This window comes from Leucopleurus acutus, assembly GCF_964270905.1.
Source record: "Leucopleurus acutus genome assembly, chromosome: 1".
Taxonomy (NCBI): Eukaryota; Metazoa; Chordata; class Mammalia; order Artiodactyla; family Delphinidae; genus Leucopleurus; species Leucopleurus acutus.
Window position 1 is genome coordinate 28,671,466 of NC_139142.1, and position 27,194 is coordinate 28,698,659.

Below are 27,194 nucleotides of genomic sequence, written 5' to 3' on the forward strand. Positions count from 1 at the left end.
GTTGAAAACAGCAAACTGTTCCATATTACAAATAATCCTTGGGTGTGTTGCACTTATTGCAAGAGAGTGTACTGTGGTACTCTGTGGATGATTTAAAGTATTCCCAGTGTTGGGACTTCCCTGGTGGCACAGTGGTTAAGAATCCGCCTGCCAATAGGGAACACGGGTTCGAGCCCTGGTCTGGGAAGATCCCACATGCCGTGGAGCAACTAAGCCTGTGCGCCACAACTACTGAGCCTGCGCTCTAGAGCCCAAGAGCCACAACTACTGAGCCCGTGTGCTGCAACTACTGAAGCCCATGCGCCTAGAGCCTGTGCTCCACAACAAAGAAGCCACCACAATGAGAAGTCCACGCACTGCAACAAAGAATAGCCCCCGCTCTCGCAACTAGAGAAAGCCCACGCACAGCAACAAAGACCCAAGGCAGCCAAAAAAAAAAAAGTATTCCCAATGTTATTTTGCATTTATGTGATGTTTTGCTTTTAGAGCTATCTTTGGAACTTAACCCTGTGAGATTAGAGTGTCCTGAAAAGATAAATTTAGCTAATCTAAGGAAATTTGTGAGTTTATTTTTTCCCCAGCTATTCAGAATGGTACCCATGGTTTTATATTTTAGTTTATATATTTTTACATTTGAAACCAACTAATACTGTTTTAACAATTAGAGTAATTTTATGATTTTCCCTAACTTTGATTTTTCTTTTTCTTTCTTAAAGGGAAACTATCTTAAGTGTCAAGGTCAAGTTTCCTGTATGTGTCTTTTCTATATCTGTGTTTATCAAGTATGTGCTATTTAGCGTTGTTTTTTTTTCTCATAGTGAATTTTCTAAAGCATTGTCTTGTCCAATCTTCCTTATAATTTATATACAAGAGGGGCCTAAAGCTAGAGGTGTAATTGTGTCAATAGAACAAAGAAAAGCAAACAAGTATAATTTAGAAGGAAAAAAAACTCTAGAGAGAAAAGTCCTCATTTTTCTAAGAGTTGTAGCTCTCTATTGGCCCTGCAGAAGCCTCTGGTTCATTTTATTTTCTCTTTTTAAAAAAACTTCTTTTTTAAATTATTTTTTTCTTTTTCTTCTGGCTCATTTTATTTTATTTTATTTGGCCGCACCACGTGGCTTGCAGGATCTTAGTTGCCCGATCAGGGATGGAACCTGAGCCCTCAGCTGTGAAAGCATGGAGTCCTAACCACTGGACTGCCAGGGAATTTCCATCTGGTTCATTTTCGACTGGGCTGGACAAACTGAATTTCAGTAACTTTATTCTTTTTAGTAAAAGTGAGACTTAAATATTATAACTAAATGTGACTTGTTTTTCTTTCTTTCTTTTTCTTTCTTTCCTTTCCCTTCCTTTCCTTTCTTTCTTTTCTTTCTTTCCTTCCTGTGCGTTGGGTCTTTGTTGCTCCACGCAGGCTTTCTCTAGTTGTGGTGAGCGGGGGCTACTCTTCGTTGCAGTGCGTGGGCTTCTTATTGTAGTGGCTTCTCTTGTTACAGAGCATGGGCTCTAGGCATGCAGGCTTCAGTAGTTGTGGCACGTGGGCTCAGTAGTTGTGGCTCGCAGGCTCTAGAGCACAGGCTCAGTAGCTGTGGTGCATAGGCTTAGTTGCTCTGCGGCATATGGGATCTTCCCGGACCAGGGCTTGAACCTGTGTCCCCTCCATTGGCAGGCGGATTCTTAACCAGTGCGCCACCAGAGAAGTCCCGTGACTTGTTTTTCTTACCCCTTGTTAGATATCTCATAATTATAGGTGTGTATGTATTTATATTTCTACACTCCCCGTCTCTATCCTCAGAAGGATTTTAGGTGACTTGCTTTCCACCTAATTAAAATTATAAAATAGTTGATGTATACAAAAGAATATATGTACCATATGTAGGTTATAGAGCATAATGAAATGAAAACTTGTGTATCTTCTACTCAGCTTAAGCCCTACTAAAACTTTTGAAGTCCCCATGTGAACCTTTCCTGATTATGTCCCCCTTTCTTTTCCCTCAGAAGTAACAGTGCCCTTAATTATGTTTATCATTCTCTTGTTTTTCTTTCTATTTCTATACACATATCCCTAAATGTTATCATGTTTAGTTTTGCATAATTTTGAGAGGTAATGTGAGGGGACTAAGAGCACAAATTCTGGAGCCAGGCAAATCTGCCACTTAACTAACCATGTGATTTGGGCTAATTACTTAACTTTTCAGTGCTTGTTTCCTCATTCATGAAATAGAGATTAAAAATAGAATCTACCTGATAGGGCTATTGTGAGAATAAAATGAGTCATTATATGCAAAGTGCACAGTGTACAGTGCCTGGTACGCAGGCAGTATTCTCTGAGTTAGTATTTGTATGAAGGAATCATAATATAAACAGTTTGCTTCCCTCCTCCCTCAACATGATTGTGAGATTCATCCATGTTGATAGTTACAGCTGTAGATGATTTATTTTTACTTCTTTTTCTCTTAATTAATTTTTTTATTTTTAAGAGTGTTTAAATTGAGGTCTTATTTTTATTTCTGCATGGTATTATAATAGTGTGAATATTCTCTATTGCTTGTGTTGATGGATAATTAGATTCTAATGTTTATTTTACTGTTACAAATAATAAACAATGCTACACAGACATCTTGCACACCTTCTTGTGCACATGTTTAAGAGTTTCTCTAGGATATACACCTAGAGAAGGAACTGCTGAGTTGTAAGGGTATGCGAGTCTTCAACTTTCCTAGACAATGCCAAATTACTTATCAAAATGGTTGCACTAGTTTATGCTCCTGTAAGAGTATGAGAGTGCCCATTGCTCCATATTTTATTGTCTGATTCTTTAATATTTGCAAAACTGACAGATGTAAAATGGTATATAGTGTCTTTTTAAAAATTATTTATTTTTGGCTGTGTTGGGTCTTGTTGCTGCACGCAGGCTTTCTCTAATTATGTTGATGGGCTTCTCGTGGTGGCTTCTCTTGTTGCGGAGCTTGGGCTCTAGGCGTGCAGGCTTCAGTAGTTGTGGTGCATGGGCTCAGTAGCTGTGGCTCGTGGGCTCCAGAGCGCAGGCTCAGTAGTTGTGGCTCACAGGCTTAGCTGCTCTGTAGCATGTGGGATCTTCCCGGACCAGGGCTCGAACCCGTGTCCCCTGCATTGGCAGGCAGATTCTTAACCACCGTGCCACTAGGGAAGCCCAGAGACAGTATTTCTTAACAATCTGTAAACTTGCACATGAAACTCCTGTTAAAGTACCATTCACAGTGGATGCCTAATATTTATTATTTCTTCTTGTTCTTTTTTTGGTCTTTCCTGGGTAGAGCAAATTACCACGTGTGCTTGTAATCCTTCATACACTCGTATACCTAGGTAGTGTTCAAGAAATCTATTTATCTTGTCAAGCATGAGGTTAATTACCATGAAAAGTATGATAATTTAGCTGATCTTTTGATTAATATTATAGATAAGATTTCCTATTTGAAACAGTTGAGCAAATACTTTTAGAAAACTGCCTTTAATTCCAGCACTGGAATTTAGTACACATTTCTCCCATTTAAATACTCTAAATCTGATTTCAACAGATATTGTATCAGCAAATAGTGCATTTTCTAGAGCAGGCATGAAAACAAGATTCAGGAGCACTTCTAGTACTAACCGTCTGGATTCAGTTCACTGTCATCTGCTGGATTATTATAGTAGCCTCCTAATTGTCTCCCTGCTTCATTCTTGTTCTCTTCAATCTATTCTTAACCCAGCAGCCAAATGTAAAATATAGGTGCTTCCTTTTAGAACCCTTCAGTGGCTCCCCATTTCTCTCAGAGGAGAAAGTAAAGTGTTTGGCCCACAGGGTCCTATATTACTTTGTCCTGTATAACCCATCTGGTCTCATCTCTCCTATTCTCTTGTCTTCATTTTGCACTGGACACACAGACCTTCTTTTGTTTGTCAGACACTCTAGGCAAGCTATCCCTTCAGGACCTTTGCATTAATTATTTTCTTTTTCTGGAACGCTCATCCTACTGCATGGCTCACTTTTTTACCTTCTTCAATTCTTTGCTCAAGTGTTACTTTCTTGGTTTAAAATTTCATCCCTGCCTCCAGTACTTCTAATCCCTCTCTTAACCCTGTTCATCTTTTTCTGCATAGCATTTACCACCTCTAACATACCACAGAGTTGGTGGTGTTTGGGTAAATGTTTCACAATTAGTTCTCCAAGTATAGTTCCAACATGAATGATGGTTGATATTTTTGCTTGTTTAGTAAGATGAAAGTGAAGCAATGAAGATGTGTGTCAAATTTTCACTCATTTGTCATTGACGTAAGAGACTTCTTTGCTGAATCGGATAATAGTTTTCAAGTAATGGAAGAATATTTCCTCAAAATTTTTGTGCTATTCACAATGTAGTGGTTATAGACACCACACACTTTTAAGTTCAATCTGCATGTTAACATTTTCTCCATCAGTTTCTTAGATCTAGACAATCACAGAACAATAAGTCAAGCAGTGATTGGTAGTTTTTGCCAAATTCTGTAGTGTAAATACTTCCACCATGGCCGATTTCAAGTTACCAACATGAAGTCACTGAACTGAACGTGTTGTTGGGAAGAGATGTACAATAGCCCGGCATTAGATAGTATTTCTACCTTACAGATAGAAAATCATAAATAACCCCAAGAGCATAGATAATGGTAAAATGTAGTTAAAAAAAATAGGAAGTGATGAGTTTTTACCTTTGTTTTAAAGTAACTTATATAATTATAAGTTATATAACATATAATTATAACATATAATTATAATTTAATTTGTAATAAAGGCTATGTTTAGCACCCAGTTCACAAACTTGCTGAAAACTTGACAGTTGGATCTTGTCAGTCAGCACACCACTGTGAATAATCTGGCTATTTATTTTCTGTCTATCTCCTTCATAGAGGCAGGGGTTTTGTTCTGTATTGGTTACTGCAGCATGGCATGGTAGGCAGTCAATAAATACTTGGTGACTGAATTTTAATTAAAAGATTTGAGGTCTTTTATATATAATTTAAAATTAATGTAAATAAATGAACTAGGTGCTGAGTGAAAAATAAATTTTGTCTTCAAATAAATTGAAAGTTTTTTCTTCATTTTTAAATATGAAGTTTTGATTATAACTAGCATAAAATTCTTGTTTCTCTGAATTATTGACCTAGATTATAAATAAAAGCATGTTACTCTGAAAGGGATGGAAGGATTTTCAAATTTGCCTTGCTGAGAGAAAGGTATCATGTGATCCCTCTTTTATAAAAAGAAAAAATTGAAGCATATATGCACAGAGAAAAACAAAGGTGAAAACTCTAAAATGTTGATGGAGGTTATTTCTGCTTAGTGGGATTACAGGTCATTTGTATTTCATTCTTTGGATTTTTCTGTTTTTCCTGTTCTTTACAAGTCACATCTATTACATGAGAAAATTATTTTAAAATCAGCTTCCTTATCATACCCTAGTATAGTATTTTAGTTAAATGAGGAGGAAAGTAAAATATTACAAGTAGAATATATAGGGTGAAGAAAGAGAAAGAAGTGGGAAAGCCACAGAATATTTGAAAGGTCTGATCTTCATAGGATTATGCAGGAAAGCATTGGGAGACAAGGCTGGACTGTTGAAGATCCTGAAGTTTAATGTCTGAGTCTGGCATTCAGGAGCCTCCACAACTTGAACCCAACCTTTTTCCAGCCCAACAGTTTTTAAACACATTCAAGGAAGAATTTTAGGAATATTAATCTGGCACAACTATGTAAGGAGATTAGAGGAAAGAGGACTTGGAGTCCAGGGGCTGTTGCAGAGGTTCATGGATGAAGTGATTTTTCTGCCAGGGCAATTAGGAATAGAAATGCTGAATGGCTGAATACCAGAGATATTGATACCTATTCCCATCCAGTAGCACCTGTTGATGGACTTGGTATGGAAGAATTATGAAAAAGTGTCAGAGATGAATCTTAGAGTATGCTCTTCTCATTTCAAAGCTTTGATGGATGTAAAGGTGTTACATAGAAATAGGGAAGTCAGGAAGAAGAGCTTGTTTGAAAGGAAAGATAAATTGATTTGGAGACATTGGAATTGGAATTGGAAGTACAAGACTAGAAATCACAAAGAAGTCAGGGCTAAATATGAACTCTATGGGAGATAGAGAAAGAAAAGAATTTATGCTTATAATTAGTTGAATTTTAACCAATTTAAAAAAAATCTCAGTTCAGTATATAATCTGTGAATTTGGAGAAGGAAAGGTACAGTTTGTCATGAGCTATATAACCTTACATATTAACAGGGACATTTTTAGTTTGCTAATAAGGTGACTTATGTTGATTGATTTTCAAATGTTGACTAACTGCATTGATTAGAAAAACTCCCATGTAGTCATGATATATTTTTAATGTATTTTTAAAATTTGATTTGCTAAAATTTTGTTTAGAATTTATGTATGTTCATGGGAGATATTGGTCATTCTATTTAAGAAGCTTAAATAATGTCTTTGTTTGGTTTTGGTGTCAGGTAATCTTAGCCTGATAGAATGATTTGAGAAATATTCCCTCCTCTTCAATTTTTTGGGAAGAGTTTGTGTAGAATTGGTATGATTTCTTCCTTAAATGTGTGGCAGAATTCACCAGTGAATCTGTTTAGCCCAGGAGTTGTATTTGTGGAAAGATTTTAAACTATAAATTCAGTTTCATTAATAGATATAGGACTATTTTGGGTTATCTATTTCTTCTTGAATAAACTATGAAAGTTTGTAACTTTAAAGGAATTTTTTCATTTCATTTGAGTTGTTGAATTTATGGGCATAAACTTGTTCATAATATTCCCTTATTATTTTTAATATCTAGAATATTAGAGACAACACCTCTCTCATTCTTGATCTTGGTAATTTGTATCTTTTTTTCCCCCTAAATAGTCCAGCTATAGGTTTATCAGTTTTTTTAATCTTCTCAAAGAGCCAGCTTTTGGTTTTCTTTCCTCTATGTTTCTATTTTCCTACTTTATTGTTTTCTGCTTTGATTCCTACTATTTCCTTTTTTTCTGCTTACTTTGCATTTCTTTGTCCTTTTAGTTTCTATAAGTAGAAGCTAAGGTCATTGTTTTAAGTAAGACCTTTCTTATTTTCTAATATAGACGTTTAGTGCAGGGTTTCTCAGTAGTGACACTATTGACATTTTAAGCTGGATAATTCTTTGTTGTCAGGGGCTGGCCTATGCATAGGATGTTTAACAGTATCTCTGGCCACTATCCATGAGATGTCAGTGGCATCTCCCCTAGTGACAACCAAAAATGTCTCCTCCAGATATTGCCAAATGCACAAGATTGCCCTTCCCACCCCCGGTTGAGAACCACCGGTTTAGTGCTATAAATTTCTAAGTACTGCTTTTGTTACATCCCACAAATGTTGATATATTTTGTTTTCATTCAGTTCAGAATACTTTCTAAATTCCTTTTCGATTTCTACTTTGACCGGTGGGCTATTTTGAAATGTGTTATTTAGTTTCCAAATATTTAGCAATTTAATTCCATTGTGGTCAGAGATCATACTTTGCGTGACTTGAAGCCTTTTAAATCTGAGACTTGTTTTATGGCCCAGAAAACGTTCTGTATTGGTAAATGTTCCACATGCACTTGATTAGAATGTATATTCTGTTGTCTTTGGGTGGAATGTTCTATAAATGTCAGTCAGGTCATGTTGGTTGATAACTGTTGTTCAAGTCTTGCTGTTTATATCCTTGATGGTTTTCTTCCTACTTACTCTATTACTTATTGAGGGGGGCGTATATAGCCACTCTAGCTTTCTTTTGACTTGTATTAATATGGTATACTGTTTTCTATCATTTTACTTTTAACCTATTTGTGTCTTTATATTTTAAGTGGGTTTATTTATTTTTGAATTTTATTTTATTTTTATATTTTTATACAGCAGGTTCTTATTAATTATCCATTTGATACATATCAGTGTATACATGTCAATCCCAATCTCCCAGTTCATCACACCACCACCACCACCCCACCCACCACTTTCCCCCCTTGGTGTCCATACATTTGTTCTCCACGTCTGTGTCTTTATTTCTGCCCTGAAAACCGGTTCATCTGTACCATTTTTCTAGGTTTAAGTGGGTTTATTGTAGGCAGCACATGGTTGGGTCTTGCTTTTTTATCCAGCCTAATGAAGAGTTAGTCTGTTTGACTACTGGGGAGCTAGTGTCACTGCTGAAGGTACTGTCTCCCCTAACAAGTCTATTCCACATTTCACTGGGGGAACATGTGGCGATGGGGGCCAACACTCAGGACCATGGTGGACAGGGTGGAGGGCTGGTGAGTACTGTTGTATCATCCTTGCTGTGCCTACCTGGGACCGGGCAGAGGCACATGAAGGCAGGCCAACCCTTTGGGGACCCTGTAGGAAGCCAGCAACTCTGCCTGAGAGAGATGAGACTTTTGGAATCAGACTTACATTGTTACTGACCAATCAAAACATTCACTGGCCTTACTACTCAGCTGAACCAGTTGTTGGATTGTGGACGGTCAAGGGGTAGATGCTAGGCTAGGGGCTCAGCACAGTGGCTGTTTACTATCTAGAATGCAAGCATTGCAAAAACTTAATCACTGCTATGGCTATGTTAATTCATACTGGCCAGTTATATAGTGTGTGCGCCTCTATTTATTCATGTTTGAGTGTGCTGGGTTTAATTCTACTTACTGTATCCTAACTCCTATTAGGAAAAATAGGGAAATAATGAGATCATCACAAGAAAAGTTTCACCTGTCGTGACTGCTTATGGTTGCCCTGATCTCTTCCCTGAACTTCAGGCTTATACATATCTCCACCTAGAAGCCCTATAAACAGACCCCTCAAATTCAACAATTCAGTTTGCTGAATTCATCTATCCAGTTTACTGAGGCCTAAAACTTAGGAGTCATATTTGGATTTCTCCCTCTTCCTCACCTTCTGTAATAAATTCCTGCTCTTGACTTTCCCCATAAAGAGAGTCCTGTTGATCAAGCAAAGCTGAGTTTATTAAACTTACTGCAGCAAGGGAGAGCACCACTTTGACAGAGCCTTGGTAGTTAGGGGAAGTTAGGAAAGGGTATTTCTAGGGTTTTGAGATCTGGACTCATGTGGTTTAAGGCAGGTCCTTCAAGGTGGGGAACTGGTTGGGATGGGCAAAGTTTGTGACACAATATTTAAAATTAGTGGACTTAACAAGAAAAGGTTCTTGAAGCAGTCTGTTATCCTGTCAGGAGTGCTGTTTGCCCTGATGTACAAATTGTTTGCCCAGATAAATTAGTTTGTAAAACTTACCTGACACAGTGAAGCTAATGCTTGGCTTACAGTCTTATCATTTTCATTTTGGGCAAAATACTTTCCTGGAGCACAGTTACATCATGTTGACTCAGTTAATTCATAGGTTTCCTGAATCTGTGTTTTGTTGATGCTGTTGCCTCTACCTGAAATATCTTTTCCCTCCTACTCTACACAGTATGTGGCTAATGTTTGTTCTTTTAAAACTTAACTCAGGTAGTATCTCCTACAGGAAATGTTTCCTGAACCTAGACTGCTTCTAGGCCATACTGTGTGTAGTATTATTATTCCATTCCCCATATTGTGTAGAAATTAACCTTTTATAAGGGAAGAGAGCCACCAAAAGGCAAGTTGTCCTACGAATTTCTGTATCCACTAGCATTAGTAACAGGGCCCAGCACATGGTAAGTTTTCAAACAGTTTTTACTGACCCAAACAATTTGGGTCAGAGGGGGGAAGACCGAAGGAATAGGAGATAAGAGGTGATGATTTTTTTTTTTTTTTTTGCGGTACGCAGGCCTTTCACTGTTGTGGCCTCTCCCGTTGCGGAGCACAGGCTCCGGACGCGCAGGCTCAGTGGCCATGGCTCATGGGCCTAGCCGCTCCGTGGCATGTGCGATCCTCCCGGACCGGGGCACGAACCTGTGTCCCCTGAATAGGCAGGCGGACTCTCAACCACTGCGCCACCAGGGAAGCCCAGAGGTGATGATTTAACTTTAAATTAATGTGATTGAGACAGCGTTGATGCACCCAAATGTAGGAATTTGAGTAAGAGAGTAAGACTTAAGAGTACAATTAGGAAATGATCATAGTTGGGGTAATAGTTTGTGTTGATTATTTCTCCAAGAGTGATAATGCACAGAGAACACCAGTGGAGGACTGATATTTGGGGAATACCCTCAATGTGTAGGAGAAAGTAGAGGAAGCCCTCAAAGGCATCAGTAGAGACAGAAGTGAAGAAGATAAACCAGAGGAGTAGAGTATGGGGACAGGGAAAGGCAGGGAGGAAACAGGTGTACAAAGGAGAGCTGGAATTGTGGTGTCAAATTTTGCAGAGCATTTAAGGAATGAGAACTGTGAAAAGATTTTCTGAATTTGGCAATTAAGTTGTACCTAGTGACCTTTGAAAATTCTAGTAGAATGGGGATTTCATTTTTTAAAAATTTAGAAAGGACAAAATAAGTTGGTTCTCAGGTTTTATAGTTACAAAAATATATTCTTTACCTATATTCAACCAGGACTGTCATAAGGGGTATGATTTTCTTTATTTGGGAGTAAAGTTCGACCTTGCTGAGGACCAATAGTAAACGTTACTTTGAATTAACGTTTTTATTTTTTTCTTATTATCTGTTTTTTTTTTGTAAGCAAAATCATTATACATAGATTACTTGAAAACAGAATGTTTGGTTTCTTCCCTGTATTAATTATTATCTTAATTGCTAGATTATTTTACAGGCCAGTGGTAGTTACTCATTAAGAAGTAACAAGCAAGATACTATCATTGTGTATTTTCACTTTGCCAAGTTCATTTTAGAACAATTATAATTAATATCACTAATTTTCAAAAATTTCTGGCTGTGAAACCCTTTCCTTAAACTTTTACATGGAACCCCAACATGTAAATCAGAGAAAGTGGAGCTTGTCTGTTTGAAGCTGTGACAGGGACCTGAAGCTCCTCCTGAGAGTTTTGTCTAGTCTTCTAACCTTCTCTTCCCTTCCAAACAACTGGTGGTCCTGGGGACTCCTCTGTGGAAATCCTAGGGCTACCTAATGCATAGTTCAAGAATCACTGACACGTAATTTTCTTTGTAGAAATGCTGATTGCAAAGCATTTTAGTACTGAAAGTGACATGATATTTAGACCCCCCAAACCAATTGACACTTCCAGTCTGTTGTCTTATTGGTCAGTAGAGTGGTACAACAATAAATAGCTGCCCAAGAGCAAATAAATTTGTAATAGAGCCATTTAGACAGAGGTTGGATGTCTTCCTCTAAGGAAAGTTGTCAAAGTAGTTCCTTTGTCAGTAGGAGGTTGGCCTACTATTAAATGCAGTCTCTTCCAACATCGATGATTCTCTGGTCTTACATGTCTACATTTATCCTACCTAGTAAATATCATCTAATACGATGGGGTTTATCTTTCATTTCTTCAAATTTCTAGTATGCCATATATATGACAGGCAGTGTATTAGATGCAGGGGTACTATTTAAACAAATAACTTTAAACAAACAAGATATAGCCTACCATAAAGGAAATAGAAAATTGCTGTAAGTCTTGAGGAGTAGAGTAATAGAGTTATCTGGAGGGTGTTCATGGGAATCACGTGAAATGCAAGGACCTAGACCAGATAGGGGCTTGTCAGAAAAAATGCTAGCTTCTATGAAGACTCTGAGCTGACTGTTTAAAGATTAGTAAACTTCAACAGAAGCAAATAGAGAAAGGTCTTTCTAGGCAGATGAAGGAACATGTACAGAGGCTCTGAAAGATAGCATGCCTTGTTTGGAGAACTGTAAGTAGTTTCATATGGCTGGAGCTTAGCATGTGAATGGGGCTGGTGAGTGAAGCCAGATTAAAAAAAGGACTGTGTTTGCCATGCTTGGGAATTTAGACTTTATCTTGAAAGTGATGTGACGCAATTGCAGGATTTTAAGCAGAGTAATTGCATGGTCAGATTTGTATTTTAGAAAGCACTCTTGCAGTAGTCAGGAGAACAGATCAGAATGGACCTCTCTTGGAAGCAAAGAGACCATTAAGTTGTTAAGCTTTTGCAATGATTTAAGCAAAAATGAGGATAGTAGAACCGATGTGGTGGGTGGGGGAATTAATTCAGGATATACTAAGGAGGTAAGATCCATAGGTATTGGTCAGAGAAAGAATAGAAGTGGGGATGACTTTCAGGTGTTTGGGTTGGCCAGCTGGATAGGTGTGTGTAGTCTTTTTTTGCTAAGAGAAAGAAATCAAAAAGAAAGGAATCATATAGGCTTTTTGCCTCAAGATTCTTAGGGTGCCAACTTGAGCAAGGATATAGGTGCTTTTTATTTTCTTATATTTGTATTTGTGTATATTTAAAAATGTGATATGAAAGTATATGACAGGATGTATTATCAAGGAAGGTTATGGAATTCTTTTTGGAAGTCTGTTAGATTAAGGTAGGCTCTCATTTAAGGTAGTTTAGGAATGAGTGATCTACTTAAAGGCAAAGGGATGGATTACCTTTTGTCGAGTCCTTTGATTGTTTAATATCTACCTCATCTCTATAAATCAACTTTGAATTGAGAAATAATAAATTGATTTTTAGAAAATCCAGAGATTTTTACATTACCATTCATCTGTCAGAATTTTTACCTTTTAAGAAAAACGTGTGGTAAGATTGTCCTGTCTGTGTAAATTAGCTAATTTGGTAATAGTTCTGCTGTGGCATTATGAACTTTAAAATACAAAATGATTTTTCCTCAGAATGCAAACTTTGATTTTCAAATCTTTCATTGCTGTTAATGTGGGAATTAATGTTCCATCCCTTGTTATTTAACACTCCTGACAGAGAAGATGTTTCCTCTATATAGCTTTGTCACATCATTTTCTCAAGTTAGGATCTCTTTTTTAGGCTGGTTGAGGTGCTTAAATCCCTCATGGAAAGAATGAGCAATGCTCCTTAACAGAAAACTGAAGGTATTGGTTTCAGATTTTGAGATTCGCCCCATAAAGGGACACTTAATCATTATGTTTATTCATTGGCTCTTAAATGCTCCATTGTTTCTTATCAGATAAGTCTTCCTTCCCTGTAGTTTTGTGATTTCTACTGTACCTTTGAAAGCATTAGAGAAGTGCCTCTTCCAGTAACAAAACAAAAACACTGACTGTAGTTTAATACTTTTAAATTTACAGAGTTAATGATGAGACTTGGACCTTTGTCATCGAAAACTATTAGATTACTTTCATATCTGTAATTATTATGAATATGAAAGTACATTCTGATGTCATACTACTTGCAAGAAATTTCTTCTTTAGAATAATGTAATCCTAGAACTTTTTCTTCTTTAAGTATGTTTAAAGGAAACTATTTCTTTTTATAAAATATCTTTTACAAAAGGCTATTAAAGTCCCTGCTTTGCTTAGTGTCTTCTGATAGTAAGCCAAAAAGATCCCCAAATTTCAGTGTTCCAGAATGTTTTTTTCTTAATAAGGATCAAAGTTTTCAGAATATTTTCAAAAATTGTTAGCAGTTTATAATTTGGCTACAGGTACACATTTCCTTATTCAGGAGTTAGAATGGATTTGAGAGGTAGATCAGGAGGAATATTCATTGGATTATTGCAATTAAAGTGCTTGAAAATTCTTAGAATAACATCTCTTCAGATCCTACAACAGGTTATTGTTGTTTTACAAGAATAGCATTATAATTGTCTTTTCAAAAAGTGAAGTGATTTGTTTGTTTGAACCTAGAGTTACTCTAAGAGGAAGTATACTAATTGCTCATTTCCCCTGAAACAAAACCTTTAATTTGGAATACTAGTTTTTTATTAGGACGGTAATCCAAACTTTAAATATGTGAGAAAGTAATAACTTCCTTTTCATACTTCTTTTACAGCTTGTAAAAATTAAAATGAATAAACTACGGCAAAGTTTTAGGAGAAAGAAAGATGTTTATGTTCCAGAGGCCAGTCGTCCACATCAGTGGCAGACAGATGAAGAAGGAGTTCGTACTGGAAAATGTAGCTTCCCAGTTAAGGTAAGAGCTCATGTTTCTATAAATCTAGATGTGGAAAAGGATTGACAGTTTATTATATGTGAAATTCCATTAATTAGGACAGTTAAAAGAAAACACTCTAAAAGCTAATCCCTTTATATTCTGCTTCAATGATAGAATTAGTAAGAAGAAAAACAGATTATAATTAATGATTTTTCTCTTTATATTTAAATAAGAATTTCTTGTATATAATCTGGAATCACTACAAATAAAATCACTTCCTTTTTTAAATTTAATTTATTTAATTTTGGCTGCGTTGGGTCTTCGTTGCTGAGTGCGGGGCTTTCTCAAGTTGTGGCGAGCGGGGGCTACTCTTCATTGTGGTGCCTGTGCTTCTCATTGTGGTGGCTTGTCTTTGTTGCAGAGCACGGGCTCTAGGCGTGTGGGCTTCAGTAGTTGTGGCTCATGGGCTCTAGAGCGCAGGCTCAGTAGTTGTGGCGCATGGGCTTAGTTGCTCTGCATTACGTGGGATCTTCTTGGACCAGGGCTTGAACCCGTGTCCCCTGCATTGGCAGGTGGATTCTTAACCACTGAGCCACCCGGGCAGTCCCAAGATCACTTCTGATGAGAATACTAATCCTGAAATATCTAAAAGTCCTGAATTATCAAGAATCACAAGAATCAAATTATTTTCAACAGGATATGCTTACTAAGTGGTGGGACAGAGAAAGCTGGCGTCTGCCTTCTTAAATACAGGCCTGGTATGTTCTAGAAAAGCTTAAATGGGAAGAGTTAAGTCAGAAGGAATTTCCTCTTTAATCTTGTAACTTTTAATCACGTAGAGGTCATTTAAACTAATGCTGTCATTTGTCAGATCAGAAAAAGGAAGCTTAAAGAGGTTAAGAACATAGTGAAGATCTAGGGAAGCGGGTGCCGTGCAGGTGCTTTTTGTTACTGCTACTTGAGACTGGAGAAGAAGGGTCTGTATTTAAGGTCATGGAAGAAATAAACGTACATGCTATACTGCTTAGTGAAAAGAAGCAATTAATAGTATAAACATGCTATGAGATGTATTAAGTATGAGGACAAAAAATAGAAGGAACTACAATAAAATGTTAATATCTTGAAGAAAAAAATTTAGTTTAATATAAAGTGTTGGCATTTTTCTCTATTTTTTGGTATACTCTTATGTGTGAATATGCTTATTGTGATTTTCTGCTCCTTTTTACTGCCTCAGTACTATGATTGAAACATGGACTAAAGTCTCAGAAAGAAAAACAATCAATATGACAGGAAAAGTGCTTTTGAGAATCTATAGGTTAAATTAATACATGATTTTTAAAATACACAAATTATCCACAGTCTGTCAATAATGAAACATTTTCCTAATCACTTAGCTTTGTCTACGCAACTCATTTGCTGAAACTTCTTTTATAGGAATAATAAACTTAATATTTAATTTTAAATGCTTAGTATGATATTAAAATACAAACAAAACAAAACACCTCTCTTACATAAAAACTAACACTCTTCTCTATTACCCCACACCCAGCCAAACAGTAGGTTCTTTTTTTTTTTTAATAAATTTATTTATTTATTTTTGGCTGTGTTGGGTCTGTTGCTACACATGGGCTTTCTCTAGTTGCGGCGAACAGGTTACTCTTGGTTGCAGTGAGTGGGCTTCTCATTTTGGTGGCTTCTCTTGTTGCGGACCACAGGCTCTAGGCACACAGGATTCAGTAGTTGCAGCAGACAGGCTCAGTAGTTGTGGCTTGTGGGCTTTAGAGTGCAGGCTCAGTAATTGTGGCGCACGGGCTTAGTTGCTCCGTGGCATGTGGGATCTTCCCGGACCAGGGCTCGAACCCCTGTCCCTTGCATTGGCAGGTGGATTCTTAACCACTGCACCACCAGGGAAGCCCAGTAGGTTCATTTTGATTATACAAATTGAGTATTAAGTATATCGAAGTCGGGCTTCCCTGGTGGCGCAGTGGTTGAGAGTCCGCCTGCTGATGCAGGGGACACAGGTTCATGCCCCGGTCCAGGAGGATCCCACATGCCGCGGAGCGGCTGGGCCCGTGAGCCATGGCCGCTGAGCCTGCGGTCCGGAGCCTGTGCTCCGCAACGGGAGAGGCCACAACAGTGAGAGGCCCGCGTACCGCAAAAAAAAAAAAAAAAGTATATCGATATGGGTACTGTTACACATTGTTGATTGCTTGGAGGATACTTTGCAGCCTTATAGGAGGACAATTTGGAAATATCAGTTAAAATTTTAAACGCACTTTTCATTTGACCAGCAATTTTACATTTAAGAATTACGTTTAAGTACATCCATAGATATACACTGGCATGAGTGATCATTCTAGCAGTTTGTTTATAATAGTAAAAATCTGGAAACAAGTAAAATGCCATCATTCTGGGATTGGGTAAAGAAATTATGACATCAATTATGGGGAATTCTTTGACACTTAAAGTAAGAATAAGGTAGATCTGTATTCACATATTTGGTAAATTATTTTGAATACCTGCTATGTGCCAGACAGATGCTAAGTGGTAAGCAAATAAGATATAGTTCTTGCTCTTGTAGAGTTTATAGTCTCCTTGTGGGAGAGATAGACTTTAATTAGATATTTGTGTTAATAATATATGATTACAAACCGAGATATGTGCTTTTTAAAACTTTTTTTCTCTCTTTAAAAAAATTTTTTTGAAATATAGTTGATATACAATGTTGTGTTAGTTTCAGGTACAGAGCAAAGTGATTCAGTTATATATATATATTCTTTTCTTTATATTCTCTTCCATTATAAGTTATTATAAGATACTGAATATAGTTCCCTGTGCTATACAGTAGGTCCTTGTTGGTTGTCTATTTTATATATAGTAGTGTGTATATTTTAATCCCAAACTCCTAATTTATCCCTCCCCCACCCCCTTCCCCTTTGTTAACCCTATGTTTGTTTTCTATGTCTGTGAGTCTGTTTTTGTTTTGTAAATAAGTTCATTTGTATCTTTTTTTTAAGATTCCACATATAAGTGATGTCATATGATATTTGTCTTTATCTCTGTGGCTTACTTCACTTAGTGTGATAATCTCTAGGTCCATCCATGTTGCTGCAAGTGGCATTATTTCATTCTTTTTTATGGCTGAGTAATATTCCATTGTATTTACCACATCTTCTTTACCCATTCATCTGTCGTTGGACACTTAGGTTGCTTCCATGTCTTGGCTATTGTAAATAGTGCTGCTGTGAACATTGGAGTGCATTTATCTTTTTGGATTATAGTTTTCTCTGGATATATGCCCAGGAGTGGGATTGCTGGATCATGTGGTAGATCTATTTTTAGTGTTTTAAGAAACTCCATACTGTTCTGCATAGTGGCTGCACCAGTTTACATTCCCACCAACAGTGTAGGATGGTTCCTTTTCCTCCACAGCCTCTCCAGCATTTATTATTTGTAGACTTTTTGATGGTGGCCCTTCTAACTGGTGTGAGGTAGTACCTCATCGTAGTTTTCATTTGCATTTCTTTAATAATTAAGTCAAGCATCTTTTCATGTGCTCTTTGGCCATCTGTATGTCTTCTTTGGAGAAATGTCTACTTAGGTCATCTAAGTAGACACTTTTGATTGGGTTGTTCATTTTTTTGATATTAAACTGTATGAGCTGTTTGCATATTTTGGAGATTAATCCCCTGTCCGGCGCATCATTTGCAAATGTTCTTTCCCATTCTGTAGGATGTCTTTTTTTTTTTTTACCTTTTTTTTTTTTTTTGGCTGTGTGGGGTGTTAGTTGTGGGATCTTCGTTGTGGCATGCAGGATCTTTTCTTGCAGCGCACGGCATCTTCTCTGCAGCGCGAGGGCTTCTCTCTAGTTGTGGCGTGCAGGTTTTCTCTTTCTCTAGTTGAGGTGCGCAGGCTCAGTAGTTGTGGCACGCACGGGCTTAGTTGCCCCACGGCATGTGGGACCTTAGTTCCCTGACCAAGGATCGAACCCGTGTCCCCTGCATTGTAGGATGTATTCTTTACCATTGGACCACCAGGGAAGTCCCTGTAGGTTGTCTTTTTGTTTTGTTTATGGTCTGTTTTTCTGTGCAAAACTTTTAAGTTTAATTAGATCACGTTTGTTTGAGGTAAGTGCTTTTTAAACGGGAATCTGGTTCTGTAAGAACGTGTAACAAAAAACTTGACTTAGACTACAGGATCAGGGAAGGCTTCCCTGAGAAAATAAAGTTTGACCTGATATCTAAAGACTGAGTAGGAATGAATTAGGTACAAAGATAGGCAGAACATTTCAAAATTATGGAAAGTGTATATACATAGGCCCTGGTGGTGGGAGGAAAGAATAGCAAGGAGCTAAAGGAAAGCTGTAGTATAGGAAGTTAGATGAACCTGGAAAGAAGTAAGGCAGAGCTTTGTAGGCCATGTTAAGGATTTTAGGCTTTTAGAGTAATGGGAAACCATTAAGTGGTGTGTTGTTCATTACTTGATTATTTTATTATAAAATATACATAACAAAAAAATTTAATAACATTCATATTGTTGTGCAGTCATCAGCACTATCTATCTCCAGAACTTTTTCATCTTCCCAAACTGGGACTCTAGCTGCAGTTGTTTGGAGGTCACCCATAGTGGTTACAAGGAATCTGGTGAAAGATTGCTAATCCAGAGGGGAGATAATGGTAGGCTGGACTAGGGTGGTGACTGTGGAGATGAAAAGAAATGAAGTAAATTGAAAGATAATTGAGATAAAGGCAACAGGAATTGGAGACAGATTGGATCTAGGAAATGAAAAAGGGTAGTATTAAGGATGATACCTAGTATCTTGTCCCAAACTGATAGAGGTGATGATCACTGATATAGGAAACATGAAAGAATATTCTCTGCATGTGCTTATACAGATGATTTTAGTGTATTATTAAGTGATAAAGACAAGGTGCAGAGCAGTTTATATAGAATGATTCTGTTTATGGTTAAAAAGAAAAAATCATGTATATGCTTATATATATGTAAGAAATATCTGTAAGAAAATGACGCAGGTAATTCTGAACTCTGAATGGTAATGAAGGATTGGGAATCTTTTACTTTTCAATATATATCTTTTGGAACTAGTGACATTTTTTTATCATGAGCATGTATCATATTTGTAATAAGCGTATATATATGTATATATATGTATATTTAAAACCTCATTCACAGGATTCTGAGAGACTCGTATAGTGTTGAAATAACTGTAGTAAAGTTAATTGAAGCACTTTTAATTGCCTATGAAATATACAGCTTTAACGTATTTTATGTGAGATAAGTAAGGCTCAGTATCTTTCAGTGAAGTTCTCATTTGTCATAAGAAACAGCTGGTTGGGATGTGTTTTAGAGGTAAACACAGAAGATAAGAGATTTTTATCTTATGCAGGTAGGGCAGCTTGTTTAGGGTGTTTTTGTTTGACCTTTTCCAAATGATCTTTTGAAATCCTTTCTACAAGATATTCATCCTCTCTGCTGTGTTGTGTTCCCCTTTCCTGCCTTCCTTCCCAACCCACCCTATCCCCCACCATCCCATGCTCTTACATACAGGTGACCCAGGATAGAATAGGAGAATCAAAACCTGAAATTCTTTTCCCATAGCCTAGAAATAGATGCATTTCCTCAGTCAGATATAACTGGGCAAATGATATCTTATCTGGGCTTGCCTTAGAAACCACTGAATTCTGAACTAGTAATGGATTGGTATAAATAAATTTCCCATGTAGGCAACTAGTAAGGTGGTGGGCATGCTTACTGAGAGAGAACATGTTTGGGGGTAGAGAAGATGAGTTTTGAGGTGCATATGAGACATGCACATGCAGATCCCCACTGACCACAAAAGCTCCATGAGCTTTGATTTTGAGGTTACAAATAAACTTTAGTGAGTAGGTGAGTTTGCAAATATGGAATCCTCGAATAACAGGGGTTGGCTATATATAAATTAACATTAGAGTCATGAGTAAGTAAGATTGTCTAGGGGAAGTGAGAAGAGAAGAAGGCCTGGGACAAACATAGAAAGAACAGGCAGTGTAATAGGTATCTTCAAAGGAGAATAAGAATGAGTAGCCAGGGCTTCCCTGGTGGCACAGTGGTTGAGAGTCCGCCTGCCGATGCAGGGGACACGGGTGTGTGCCTCGGTCTGGGAGGATCCCACATGCCAAGGAGCGGCTGGGCCTGCACTTCCGGAGCCTGTGCTCCACAACGGGAGAGGCCACAACAGTGAGAGGCCCGCGTACCGCAAAAAAAAAAAAAAAAGAATAGCCAGAGAGATAGAAGGGAAACCAGGAGAATGTGGTCTCAGAAACCAAGGTTTCAAGGAAGAAGAAAGTGGTCAAGTGCTATAAAGAAATCAAGTAAGAAATGAAACTTCATTAGATTAAATATTTGAAAGTGTTGGTGACTTACACTGGAGTCATGAGGATGGAATCTAGGTTGAGTGGATGGATGCAAAATAAGGAGACAACAAATCTAGAGATTACTAATCCAAGAAGTTTGTCAGACAAGGTTATGTGATGGGGGAGGGGTGGAAGGGGGCAGTATTGCAAGAGGTAGAAGGAAACTTTGGTGGTAATGGCTGTCTATTACATTGATTGTGATGATGGTTTCTCAGGTATATACATGATCCGAAAACTCAGCAGATTGTGTACTTTAAATAGTTTACTGTATGTCAGTTATACCTCAGTAAGGCAGTTAAATTTTGTGGGGTTTCTTGTTTTTTTTTTTTTTTTTTTTTGCGGTACGCGGGCCTCTCACTGTTGTGGCCTCTCCCGTCACGGAGCACAGGCTCCGGACGCGCAGGCTCAGCGGCCATGGCTCACGGGCCCAGCCGCTCCGCGGCATGTGGGATCTACCCGGACCGGGGCACGAACGCGTGTCCCCTGCATCGGCAGGCGGACTCTCAACCACTGCGCCACCAGGGAAGCCCTTAAATTTTGTTTTTAATGAAGAAGTCTGTCTTCAAAGGAGACCAGAAAGGCAGAGTAACAAAGGGAGTGTGAGGTTGAAAACCTGTGTGTGTGTGTTGGGGGTGGAGGGGTATTTTGTTTTGTTTTTAAAAACAGTTTTATTAGATAGGTTGCATAAAATGAAGTTTACTCATTTAAAGTGTGTAAATCACCATGGTTTGATTTTGTGTTGAATTTCGTTTTTAAAATGGGAGAGACTTGAGCATAAATAAAGGTCTTTACAAAGAAGCCTGTAGAGAGTAGATTAGTTTTATACTGGAGGAAGGATGCTGCTTCTATTTTTAACAATAGCAAAGGTGAAAAACGGGGTAAATGCACTTAAATTTATGGTGTTGGTGGCATGAGATTGATGGAGTTCTATTCTAAAGACGTATTTTCTCAAGGAAATAGGAAGTGAAGACATCTGTAGAAGAGAGAGGGGAGAAGTTGTGGAATTAGATTGGCATAGCTACTCTAGAGAATAGGTGATACAGAATATGCAGTTACTAGAAATAGAAATGCAATTACTAGACACTAATCAAGTGAAGCTACAGCTGGTTTGGGCTCTGCCATGTATGTTTAAATAAACTGGTGCCTGTGGAAGTGTAATAATTTAGTATTAGAGTAGTGATAATTAGAGTTAAGTAGGTTTCAAAGCTTGTCTTGCAATTCTGTCTGCTAGTATAAGAGAAACTATTAATAAACAGAATCCAGCAACCAAATTAAAGAATAATTTATGTCCTCACTCATTATTATCAAAAGATAAAGATCGAGGGAGCAAATACCTTTTATATCAGAATGGGACAGCTCTTTACAAACATACACACAGAGACTTCCCATTACTTTACGTTGGCTAAGATTGAATCAAATCAAATCCATAGTTGCAAGCAAAGTCAAGAAAGCAGTTATTTGTTTTTTTTCAGCCTGTACCGTGGAGGCAAGCTCTTCTGGCAGGGAAACCATTCAAAAGAATGGCTGTCATAGGCAACTAACAATGTCAGCCACAGTCACTATATCATATATAATCTTCTTAAGTATCTGTCCTCTCTTTTTTTGTTCTTTTTCCTACTGCCACTGCTTTAATCAAGTCCTCATCTTTGTTTTCTCCCTCAGACCATTACAAGAACTCTTGACTGTTTTTCTTGCTTTTGATCTTGTTTCCGTTCCAAACTGTTGTCTTAGTGCATAATAGTGATCTTTCTAAATTGCACATATGGTTACGTCACTTACCTGCTTCCTGTCCTTCAGTGGCTCTAATAAAATTTTGGAGAGGCATCTAGACTTCTGTAAAAGCATATACTTTTAAGCCAAACTACCTGAGTTGAGTTTGATCTATGCCAGTTATTATTAACTATGTGATCTCTCTTAAAAATTACTTAACCTCTGTTGAATGGATAAAGAAGATGTGGTATATACATACACTGGAATATTACTCAGCCATAAAAAAGAATGAAATAATGCCATATGCAGCAACATGGATGGACCTAGAGAGTATCATACTATATGAAATAAGCCAGTGAGAGAAAGACAGATAACATATGATATTGCTTATATGTGGAATCTTAAAAAAAAAAAGATACAAATGAACTTATATACAAAACAGAAATAGAAGCACAGACATAAAAAATAAATTTAGCACCAGCTTCTGGTGGCCACCGATCTATTTTTCTCTTCTGTATTTTTGCTTTTACCGGAAAGTCATATAAATGGAATCATATGATATTTTGTTTTTTGAATATGGCTTCTTTCACTTAACATGATGTACATGTGATTCATCTATGTTGTTGTGTTTAGCATTTAATTGAAGAGTAGTATTTCATTGTATGGTGTACCACATTTATTAGTTCTCTAGTTAGAGGAAATTTGGGTTTGGCCAGCTTGGGGGGATTGCAGATAAAGCCTATAAACATGATTGTGTAAGTTTTCATACAAATATAAGTTTCCATTTTAATAAGGTAAATACAAAGGAGCAGAATTGCGGACCATGTGGTAAATCTGTGCTTAACTTTGTAAAATACTGCCAAATTATTTTCCAAAATGTCTCTACCATTTTGCGTTCCCACCAACAAATATAAGTGTTACAGTGATTCTACATCATTACCAGAACATGGAATTGTCAGGTTTTGAAAGTTCTAATTATTTTGTCTATTCTAAAGATACTTGGTTGTATCTCATTGTGGTTTTAATTTGATTTTCTCTAATGACTAGTAGTGTCGAGCATCTTTTCATGTAACTATCTTGCCATTCACACTTTTTTTTGGTAAAATTTCTATTCATATCTGATGCCAATTTGAAAAATTAGATTATTTTCAGATTTTTGAGTTTTGAGAGCTCTTTATATATTCTATATATATATGTACTTTATTAAATATATGATTTGCAAATTTAAAAAATAAATAAAAATAAATAAATTTAGGGTTACCAAAGGGGAAAGGGGGAGATAAATTAGGAGTTTGGGATTAACATATATACACTACTATGTATAAAATAGATAACCAATTAACATATATACACTACTATGTATAAAATAGATAACCAGCAAGGACCTACTGTATAGCACAGGGAACTGCACTTTTGTAATAACCTATAAGAGAAAAGAATCTGAAAAAGAATATATAATGGAATCAGTTTACTGTACACCTGAAACTAATACAACAGTTTAAATCAACTATACTTCAATAAAAAAATAAAATTAAAAAAGAAATTACTTAAAATCTCTGTGCCTCAGGTTTTTCATCTGCAAAATGAGAACTAGTACTAGAATTAGTATAGTGTTATGAAAATTAAATGAGTAAATACAGTATATGAAAAATACAACACTGTCTGGCACATAATGAGTGCACAATAAATGTTTGCTGCTGCTGCTGCTCTGATTGTTGTTATTGGTTAGATGACAACTGAATACTTGAGTTTTTAATCTGCATTTCTTATTGTTTTGGAGTTTTCCTCAATTGACTTTTTTAACACTGCAAGTTAAATGTGTTCTCTTGAAAAGTAGCCGGAAGTTTTTGATAGATGTTTGGTGCCTGAGGACTTATGCACTGGTTATACCAACCTCTCCCAGCTTTAAAAATTCTGTTTATCCCAAGAGATGAGATATTTTCTGCTGCTTATAATTTTATTGCTTGTGTGTGACAATCTTCTGCATATGTAATGTTTTGTTTCAAAGCTGCCTCACACTGTAAAACTTAATGTTCAGCCACGTGTGATACCAATGAAATAAATCGACTGAAGTGACAGTTGGTTGAACAGATACATTGTATTCACATCTACGTTTGCTAGCACTCTGACAATGACAAATACATCATAATTTGCTCTTCTTTCTGAAAATTAAAAATTTGGAAAAATCGGTCCTTGGATCAGAGCAATGAGATATTTCAGATAAGTTTTGTTTGTTTGTTTTGGGGTTTTTTTGCGGTATGTGGGCTTCTCACTGTTGTGGCCTCTCCCGTTGCGGAGCACAGGCTCCGGACGCGCAGGCTCAGTGGCCATGGCTCACGGGCCTAGACGCTCTGCGCGCGGCATGTGGGATCTTCCCAGACCGGGGCACGAACCCGCGTCCCCTGCATCGGCAGGCGGACTCTCAACCACTGCGCCACCAGGGAAGCCCTCAGATAAGTTTTTAACATAAATTTTGAAATGTTTATTGGCTTATTCGTCCCAAGCATTTCAGTTACTCATGATTTGCTGTATACTTTACAAAGAAGCTTCAACTCTATTCAGTAACTCTTTTTAAAAAAAATTTACTGAAATATAGTTGATATACAATGTTGTGTTAGTTTCAGGTGTACAGCAAAGTGATTCAGTTATACATTCTTTGTTTACATTCTCTTCCATTATAGGTTATTACAAGCTAGAGTATACTTACCTTGCTCTACAGTAGGTCCTTGTTGGTTATCTGTTTTATATAAACTAGTATGTATATTTTATTTTATTTATTTATTTTTTAAACCTGTTTTTTAAAAAATTTATTTATATTATTTTATTTATTTATTTTTGGCTGTGTTGGGTTTTCGTTGCTGCGCATGGGCTTTCTCTAGTTGCAGCAAGTGGGGGCTACTCTTTGTTGGGGTACACGGGCTTCTCGTTGCAGTGGCTTCTCTTGTTGCAGAGCATGGGCTCCAGGCACACAGGCTTCAGGAGTTGTGGTTCTTGGGCTCTAGAGTGCAGGCTCAATAGTTGTGGCTCATGGGCTTTGTTGCTCCATGGCATGTGGGATCCTCCCAGACCAGGGCTCAAACCCATGTCCCCTGCATTGGCAGGCGGATTCTTAACCACTGCGCCACCAGGGAAGCCCAGTATGTATATTTTAATCCCACTACTACTTTATCCCCCCCCACCCCTTTCCCCTTTGGTAACCCTAAATTTGTTTTCTATGTCTGTGAGTCTATTTCTGTTTTGTAAATAAGTTCATTTTTATCTTTTTATTTTTAGATTGCACATATAAGTGATATCATGATATTTGACTTTCTATGGCTTACTTCACTAAGTGTGATAATCTCTAGGTCCATCCATGTTGCTGATAATGGCATTATTTCATTCTTTTTTTATGGCTGAGTAATATTCCATTGTATGTATGTATCACATTTTCTTTACCCATTCATCTGTTGATGGACACTTAGGTTGCTTCCATGTCTTGGCTATTGTAAATAGTGCTGTTACGAACATTGGGGTACATGTATCTTTTGGATTATAGTTTTCTCTGGATATATGCCCAGGAGTGGGATTGCTGGATCATATGGTAGCTCTATTTTTAGTTTTTTAAGGAACCTCCATACTGTTCTCCATAGTGGCTGCACCAGTTTACATTCCCACCAACAATGTAGGATGGTTTCTTTTCCTCCACAGCCTCTCCAGCATTTATTATTTGTAGACTTTTTGATGGTGGCCCCTCTAACCAGTGTGAGGTGGTACCTCAGTAGTTTTGGTTTGCATTTCTCTAATAATTAACATTGTTGAGCATCTTTTCATGTGCCTTTTGGCCATCTGTATGTCTTCTCTGGAGAAATGGCTATTTAGTCTGTTCAGTAACTCTTAAGAATTTATTTTTTTTGTGGAGTAAAATGCAGTAAGATTACATGATATTGTTAGGGAATAGTTGATGATATCTGATTATTTGAAGTTAGGATTTGAACTTTGGCAGTCTAGATTTAGAGGGTTGTGTTCTTAAGCACTGTTATAATTTTATAACACAATGTGTGAATTTAAAATTACTTTATTAAAACAGTCTTGAATATAATTAAACTTTAAAAAATTTCATGATATATGCTTTTCATTCATATGATATATGCTTGTGGCTAAAAAACAACAGTGCCTTCCCTACCCCTAATCCCACTCCCCAATGACACTTAACCATTTTTATTTCTGCTTCCCATTGGTAATATTTTAAGTTCTTTAGATAATATGATTTTACTGTCTGTTCTTCATTTACCAATGCTTATCATTGGTTCTCCACTATAAAGAAGAGAAAGGATGATTTAACCCACACATCCTGCCCTTCCATCTTCTCTGTGCCCCTTCTCCACACAGACTTCAGGGATTAGATTATTTTTAGTTTTTTCTCTTGGTTTCCTATACTCATAAAATTTTTGTTCTATTAATTTTAGATGGTATGTCTTCATTCCCTACCATGTAATATAAAAATACTAAAACCCTTTGTTCTCTTACCTTCAAACTGATATCAACTGTGCTTTTCTTTTTAACATTATATAGGTCAATAATATTTGCATTCTACACCATAAATTGTCTCCCTTTCTTTGTCTTGAGTTTATTGTAAAAGTTTTCATTATTATGACTCTTATTATTGTTTAATGTAGCACTAAGTAATGTGTACATTTCCTTCTCTGTCCAGTAATTCGTTGATGTAGTCAAAAGATATTCACTGAGTGCCTGCTGTGTTGTAGGCATCTAGGCACTGGGAACACAAGGGAACAAAACAGACAAAATCCTTGCACAGTGCATACATTCTAGTGGGTGTTAACAATGAACAAATAAATGTACCTGGCATACAAAAAGGGAATTAGGTGTTAAGGGAGTATGTGGAGAGTGAGATTTAAAATAGGATGCTCTGGGAATCCCTCACTGAAAAAGTGATTTTTTAGGAAAGACCCAAAAAAAGTAAGAAAGCAACATTCAGGTGTCTGAGGAAGCAGATTGTAGACAGTGGGGCAGCAAGTGCAAAGACTCTGGGGTAGGAGAAAGCCTGGTGTGTTGGAGGCACAGCAAGGAGGCCAGTGTCTTTAGAGCA

The 27,194-nt window shown here is 37.2% G+C and overlaps 1 protein-coding gene across 9 annotated transcripts in view; it reads left to right on the top strand.

The window, feature by feature from the left end:
* The window catches only part of NUMB (NUMB endocytic adaptor protein), a 179,769-nt gene that overhangs the window by 99,528 nt on the left and 53,047 nt on the right, over positions 1–27,194 (top strand). For all 9 annotated transcript variants that reach the window (XM_082864348.1, XM_082864354.1, XM_082864352.1 and 6 more), the window contains one exon: positions 13,884–14,024. In XM_082864348.1, coding sequence (XP_082720474.1) covers positions 13,899–14,024 — 126 coding nt within the window. In that variant the 5' untranslated portion in view covers positions 13,884–13,898. The remainder of the gene's footprint in view (positions 1–13,883; positions 14,025–27,194) is intronic.